General features: G+C 36.3%; 1 protein-coding gene across 1 annotated transcript; it reads left to right on the top strand.

The window, feature by feature from the left end:
• The first annotated feature begins 7 nt into the window (after window positions 1-7).
• On the top strand, window positions 8-7113 carry LOC147847208 (CDPK-related kinase 1-like). The gene is made up of 11 exons (XM_087339444.1): window positions 8-1040; window positions 2194-2324; window positions 2452-2493; window positions 2590-2698; window positions 2807-2885; window positions 3870-4166; window positions 4453-4559; window positions 4719-4826; window positions 5115-5177; window positions 5787-5954; window positions 6483-7113. Exons 1-11 carry the CDS (start codon window positions 456-458, stop codon window positions 6630-6632), a joined length of 1839 nt encoding a protein of 612 aa, XP_087195570.1. The 5' UTR covers window positions 8-455; the 3' UTR covers window positions 6633-7113.
• Window positions 7114-7530: the final 417 nt, after the last annotated feature.

The following is a 7530-nucleotide window of genomic DNA, read 5'->3' as shown; positions in this document are numbered from 1 at the left end:
GCTCTCAGAAACCCTAACAGTGGACCTAAGAAACCGTATCAGGAACCCTAATTGGGCTCCCAGAATTCTTAATTAGGTCATCAGGAACCCTAGAAAAGCTTGTTGGGTTCTGGGGACCTTACAATTTTGTGTCCTCAGAAGCTCACGAAAGCATTGTTGGGTCCTCAGGAACCCCCATTAGGTGCGCAGGAGCCCTAGAAAACCTTCCAGGGCCGACCTCACATACGCTTATTAAGTCCTCGGAAACCCTAATTGACTTCTTAGAAACGCTAAAAAACCATATTGGGTCCTCAGAAACCATAAAAGACGTTGTTAGGTCTTCAGAAACCCTAACGATGCACCCATAAATTACCCTTATCGCCATCCTTCCCTCACAATTCCACACAACAAAGAAATACATATCTGTTTTTATGACAGATACACAAACGCAGGGCTGGATCTCTCTCTGAGATGCAATGGGTATCTGCTACGGGAAGAACCTATCATCAGTTCAGGAGGAGCAAAACAGGCTAGAACAACCCTCTGGTGGATACACTAACCCCATTCCTAATCCTAATTTAGAAACAGAATACACACAATCGTCAGCAGCAAATTCAAATTCAAGAGGAGCAGGGGGGGGCTCATCATTGCCACCCAAGTCTCCATGGAGGGCACTCATTCCATCTTCTCCATCCACTTGGACATCACCATTCCGGTCACCATTCCGAGCTTCGACAACCTCTCCGTTTTGCTCAACTTCCTCTTCAGCTGTCGCTTCTCCTGCCGTTAAGAGGCCATTTCCCCCCCCATCCCCAGCTAAGCACATCCAAGCCGCCCTCGCCAAGCGGTTTAGTCGGCCTAAAAGTGATTCTATCCCCGAAGGTCAAGAAATCGATAAGCCCTTAGATAAGAGCTTTGGTTACTACAAGAGGTTTGATGCGAAGTACGAGCTTGGAGATGAGATTGGAAGAGGTCATTTTGGCCACACATGCCGGGCTAAAATTAAGAAGGGCGAGTACAAAGGTCTCTCTGTTGCTGTCAAGGTTATCTCCAAAGCAAAGGTCAGTCCCTCCCTCACTCTCATTAGTCTTATTTTTAATAATTGGAATCTCAGAACTTAACCCGAATCGAGCATTTTGGGCATTGATGTTCCATCACAATAAAAGATTTGGGGTTTCAAAACACAAAGATAGAAGATTCTTCTCATAAACCTCTTATTGTCATTGGAATCTCAAAATTTCAACAAACCTTAATTGAAAGGAACAAGACTTCTGAGCTTCGATTTTCCATCACAGTGGAAAAGATTGGGGATTTCAAATTTCCCATTCAAGCGCAAAAAATGCTTATGATAAACCTCTTTTGTCATTGGAATCTTAAAGTAATCCTGTTTGCAAGAAACAAGACTAATGGGCATTGGTTTTTTATGATAATGGATTTTTTTGGTGCAAAGCTTCAATAGGCAAAGACATTCCTTGTTATATAAGCTTGATATTATCACCACTTGGATATAAGCTTCAGGACATTGTGTTTGCATCATAATTAAAAATTGAGAGTGGAGCCTCAAGATGGACAGAGAAGATACTTTTCATTGAAATACCGATTGTTAAAAACCTGTTGTTGAAACCTTCAGATTATTGGCTTTTGAATAGTCTTTTCTAGAGTTCCTGTTTCATAAGAGGAGAATCACAGAATGAATTTCTTTCTATGAATGTCCCTTTCAGAATGATTGCCCTTTGAAGACATAGGTAGTGTCCCGATATTTCACAATCAATATCGTTTGACCTCTTGCCTCAAACAAGCGGAGTTTAAACTTATGAATGACATGTAATTTAGTAGCTTGAATTGTGGGTGTGTTTAGATAATTAAGATATGATAACCGATATCATGTCTGATCATCTGCATAACTTCTTATATTATCCCATGCGTTGAATGATCACACTTCTAGTTATAGATAGTGTTCCTTTGCAGGCTTGCTGATATTGCAAATAAATGCATTTCAAAAATGTTTTCTGATTTCCTCAAATGACGGGAATGCACACTGACCTGTAATTGAGTAGCTTGAGTTGGGATATGTCAAGATAATTAAGATATGATAACCATATGCATGGCTTAATCTAATTCTATATAAATTGATTGGTGCAATTCATGAAGCATTTCAGGTCCATCAATTTAGCAAAAAATGCTGTCTGTAAGAGATTTTGCTGATTGTTTCAGATGACCACTGCAATATCAATCGAGGATGTCAAACGAGAGGTCAAAATATTGAAGGCATTATCTGGGCATCCTAATCTCGTGAAGTTCTATGATGCTTGTGAGGATAACACAAATGTGTACATAGTCATGGAGTAAGCCCTCTGTAAACAATGCCCTCTGAAAAGAATATTATTACATCTGATGATTTCAAGACTTATTAAGCATCTCAAGACTTTTTAAAGTTGAGAACATCATCTGTTTCTTTTTCCTTTGTTGCAGGTTATGTGAAGGTGGTGAGCTATTAGATCGTATATTATCAAGGTACGAGAGGATGGTCCATTAGGAAAGTTTCACTTCACATTTCTCTTTATTGTGTGTGCCTTATTGACTGCACACTTTTTATCTTCATTTTGTCAGGGGTGGAAAATATTCTGAAGAAGATGCAAAACTGGTAACAGTGCAAATTCTTAGCATTGTGTCATTTTGTCACCTTCAAGGCGTAGTGCATCGTGATCTAAAGCCTGAGGTATATTCTAAAATGGGAAATTTCACAATTTAGACCAATGCAAATTTCAACACGAAGCCTTGAATTAAGATGTGGTTAATCTATGTGTATGTATGATGCTACCAACAGAATTTTCTATTCTCCACACAAGACGAAGATTCACAACTTAAGGCAATTGATTTTGGGCTATCTGATTTCGTAAGACCAGGTGAATGTGAATTTTATTTTGCATGTTTTTATGTCTCATGAGAATCTTCTTGTGAAATGTTAATTTTCTCTTGGAGTGCTTGGTATTTTTTTCTCTGCTTATAAAGATAATGCAAAGAAGACCCAACTCTAAGGGTAGCCCTTTTATTAGATACAAAGCTTGTAATAGCTGTTGACCAGATGATCGAAAAAAAGAAGACTATATATAAACTTGGCCTCTTCAAAAGGATCTTGTAGCACCTAGTTGACAATATTTATATCACCCATTTCTTCATAAGGCGAGGTGAATTGTGCATTTGTTTGGCAATGATTCTGTAAGATACTGAAAAATTAAGCATTCGAGCCTCTTTAAAATATGGCATGTATTCCTGTTACTTGCAAAGAGAATGCGAAGAAGATTAAAAAACAAATGGATCCTAAGGCAACCCCTTTTAAGTTTTGTCTATTATAAAAAGCTTGAAAAAACCACTAGCAGTTAGATTGAATATGCGGTGAAAGTGAAGATGCTTCTTCACTTAGAATCCTAGGACTCAAAGACCTCTGCATCAATATTGGATGAGCTGCTCATTATATGCCACTGAGGAATTCTCTTATTAGGCACCTGTTTATGATAGGATGGAAATGAAATGAAATGTTATATGAACATCTTGAGAAGATCAAAATGACACCGCAACATCAAGAAAGCTACACCCCTTTGAGATCGGACACTCTTTGCACTCTATAGGTACTAACTTGCTATAGAGGATATTAATGCCATCCTGGCTAGAAAGGCCCATGAATATATTAATGTCATTCTAGCTTGAGAGAACCCATGAGGTACGTTTTGAAGTGATTTACCTTGTGTCTTCTGCCACCCACACTCGCTCTTCTTTTGTACATCTGGATGACTCACCTCCCCATTGATTAGTGGTGAGATATTTGTCTCCCCCCAATGTGGTGGAGTTGTTTGGTTATGCTAATAAATAAATTACTCTCTTTGTGACAGATGAGAGGCTCAATGATATAGTTGGAAGTGCATATTATGTTGCGCCGGAGGTTCTTCATCGATCATATAGTATGGAAGCAGATGTGTGGAGTGTTGGTGTGATAACATACATTCTACTCTGTGGTAGCCGGCCATTTTGGGCACGGACAGAATCAGGCATTTTCAAGTCGGTGCTTAAAACTGCTCCCAATTTTGATGAGGAACCATGGCCTTCTATTTCAGCAGAAGCCAAGGACTTTGTGAAGCGTCTTTTGAATAAAGATCGCCATAAAAGATTGACTGCTGCCCAAGCATTGGGTACATTGTCTTTCTTTATGAACCCTATTATTGGTTTGCATTTTTGTCCTGAAGCTGATATTGTTCAAATGTTGACAAAACACCAAAATATCCCCAAACTTGCTGGACATATTTATCCAGATATGCTTAGTGAACTTTGTAATTGAGAGCTGTTTTTTGGTCATTTTTTGAAAAGTTACTGATATTTTGGTAAAATATTCCAATTTGGGGAGAGGTATTTATATTTTTTTTTTCCTTCACGTTTTTCTAGAGCTTAATGTGTTTGCATTCTCCTTGATATTATCAGCTCATCCATGGATACGAGGGCAGCGAAACATTCCACTTGATATCATGATGTACAAACTAGTCAAGTTCTACCTCAGGTCCACTTTATTGAGGAGGGCAGCATTGAAGGTAAATAGAAGTTTCAAAATATCAGTTAAAATTAATCTTAATGTTGGTTCATCCATTCATTTAGTATTTTTTTCGTTTGTAATTTCATGTTGGCTCATTTGTGAGGATTGATATTTCATTTTAACTTGTTTGATGTTCTTCTTTTTTAACAAGCATCAGGCACTGGCAAAGACTTTATCGGAAGATGATCTATTCTATTTACGAGCTCAATTCAAACACTTAAAACCAAACAGAAATGGTCAAATAACGTTGGAAAACTTCAAATCTGTGAGTGAAAATGAAACTTCAAAGCCAAAAATGTGATGCGAACAAATTGATGAAGGAACCTTTAGAAAACCCAGAAGACAGATTGATGGAGGAATAAACAATAATCTATCTAATTAAATTATTGACTTGGCTATAATAAAAATATTATGTATTCTTTGTAGAAACAAATGAAAACAGATTTGAATTCAGAATGACGACTCTTACAATTATAATATTGCAAGAACCCATGAATTTTTGTTGCAGCAAACTACATCTAATAAATCTTGTGTTGTTATTTCCTTATAATAGGCATTAACCAACCTTGAGACTGATGCTCTGAAAGAATCCCGGATGTTTGATATGATTGCAGTGGTATGTATTTTGTGTGAATTTTATATGGATCTTTTGATTAGAAAACAAAAAACAATGTGGATTTTCTCTACTATTCTGCTTATTTCATATTGATCTATTTGTAAAAATGTATCAGAATTTCACCAAATCATCAAGATTGAACTATGTCATATGGATCTATTGACAAAAACATGTGGATGGATTATTTTAACAACGTCACAATTTGGGTCTAAAAGTTGAGAAAAAAATGTGGAAAATTTCTTCAACAATGTTAAGATTGGATCTATAAGTTGATAAAACATGTGGATTTCCCAACAATGTCACAATTGTGTCTATTGATAATGACATATAGAAATGTTCTTTGACAATGCTACTGTGAATCAATATATTGATAAAAAAATGCATGTGGAATTTTTCTTTGAGGCTGTTGACTTAAATTAATAATTGGTTAAGCAAAACATGCGGATTTTTGACGGTGTTACTCTTGGATCTAATCATAAAAACTTGTAGAATATTTTCTTCAACAATTTTAATATGCCATTATAAAGTAATAAAATGTGGACATTTGTTTTTGATGATGTTAAATATTGGTTTATAAAAAAATATATGAAAACCTTCAAATCATTACAGATGGATGCACGCCCATTCAAGATGGATTTTGAAGAGTTCTGTGCCGCCGCAATGAATATTGCTCAATTGGAGGGGCCAGAAAATAGTTGGGAGAGACAGGCGCAGGCTGCATATCAGATCTTTGATCAAGAAGACAATCGGGTTGTGATTGTTGAAGACCTCGCGAAAGTAAGTCATAACTAAAGCAGGGGGAGCTCCAATCCATTGTTTATGTTTATTTTTGTTTGGAAAAATTTCCATATATACCCCTATATATGTATTTCCATTTTTCATGACATCACTTCTTTTTTAAATATGACCAGAATACCTGCCCTACCCCTCTGTTTTTATGTTTTAAATGATCAAATCACCCGTCCATTTTGAGACCACCAGCTAGGAACAAGAGACATTTTGGTAATTTTGGAAAACTGAGAGGGTATCCTAAAAAAGACCAGAAGTTAAAATTATTAGAGGATAATTTGTGTTTGTTACTCTTTGTTTTCTTTCTTGGTGCAAGAACGGATTTGAGCCGCCTGATCTGTGGCCTCCTAATAGGAGAGCAGCCTAGCCGATCTATAGTTTTTTTTTTTTTGTCAATAATATATGAGTTGATTTTTCTGCTTTTGTTAAGAATTGTGTTTTTTTGTTTTTATGTGCTTTCTTAGAAGAGCTTTGCTTTTTTGTTTTGCTAAGATTGGATACATTTTCTTGATGCAGGAGCTGGGCATCCCACCTACTGTTCCAACACATGTTGTTCTACATGATTGGATTAGACATAATGATGGGAAGTTAAGCTTAGCGGGGTTTACTTATCTCATACGGGGAATGCCACCCAGAAATGGTCCAAAAGCCCGTAACGTGAAGTAGCCCTTTGTGTGTGTGTTTTTCTGTTTTTCTATCAATTTGAAAGGTATACATATATGAAGTCTTTTGGTTATTCAACATTGGGCAAAATCAAATTGCTTTTTTTCTTCCTTTATCTTTTGAAGACCTTTGGCACACAAAATGCATTAAATTGTAGAAAAAGACCCATCCCGAAGTCTAGTGTAGAATTATGGTAAAACCTCTGTCTATCTTTTTTACGAGATAGGTGGGCTCGAACACTCATTAAAAAGGAAGGAAGAAAGCATATCATAATGATAAAAAAAAGAGGGTTCTACATGACATCATTTGATGTTACTTTGAAACATATGGGTGGCATTTTCATTTCTTCGATTAATTTTTGTGCTTGTAGACCATAACAATTCATTCCATTGGGGCATTTTCCCATGGGTAACTACAGATGGGTATCAATAATGTAAATCTTCTTTACCATAGTAAAACATGTACATAACTAATGTTTGCTTGATTCAAGTTCAAAGGTTTTCTTTTTCCATCTTGTCTAAGAGCTTGTCTAGAAGTGCTTGTGAGTTGTTCTAGTAATATAATATTGTCAAAGTGTTTAAAGGATCTCTATAACTTTCCACTCCTTATTTACATGCCGAAAACATGACATTGGTTTGAGTATTAAACATACAGAAAATGTTATTGAACCTCATATTGCTGTAGAAAATTTCATAGTATTTAATTGGAGTGATAATTAGATTCTGGGAAGATACCCGAGTTGAGACAAAACAAAAGATCTCAAACAAGTTCTTTAACAAAATTATTGAAACTCAAGAATAAATATACAAGTGTTAAAAGTTTCGGGCTGTGTCAAAAGTTACCTACCAATTTCCCAGGAAGTTGGTAGATTGGTATGTGTTGATCTTATTCTTGGATTCTC

The sequence above is a fragment of the Azolla caroliniana genome, unplaced genomic scaffold (assembly GCF_043228905.1).
Source record: "Azolla caroliniana isolate FFs.n. ecotype wild unplaced genomic scaffold, voAzoCaro1.0.p SCAF_1351, whole genome shotgun sequence".
Classification (NCBI taxonomy): Eukaryota; Viridiplantae; Streptophyta; class Polypodiopsida; order Salviniales; family Salviniaceae; genus Azolla; species Azolla caroliniana.
Note: the sequence above shows the minus strand (reverse complement) of the source record. Positions and strands in the feature narration are given on the sequence as shown.

Bases quoted from the DNA above. Each gene is read 5' to 3' on its own strand.
- LOC147847208 (XM_087339444.1), top strand. From the start codon at position 456: ATGGGTATCTGCTACGGGAAGAACCTATCATCAGTTCAGGAGGAGCAA. The intron at 2,325-2,451 runs GTAAGCCCTCTG...CCTTTGTTGCAG, and splicing joins AATGTGTACATAGTCATGGA to GTTATGTGAAGGTGGTGAGC. The intron at 4,827-5,114 runs GTGAGTGAAAAT...TCCTTATAATAG, and splicing joins CGTTGGAAAACTTCAAATCT to GCATTAACCAACCTTGAGAC.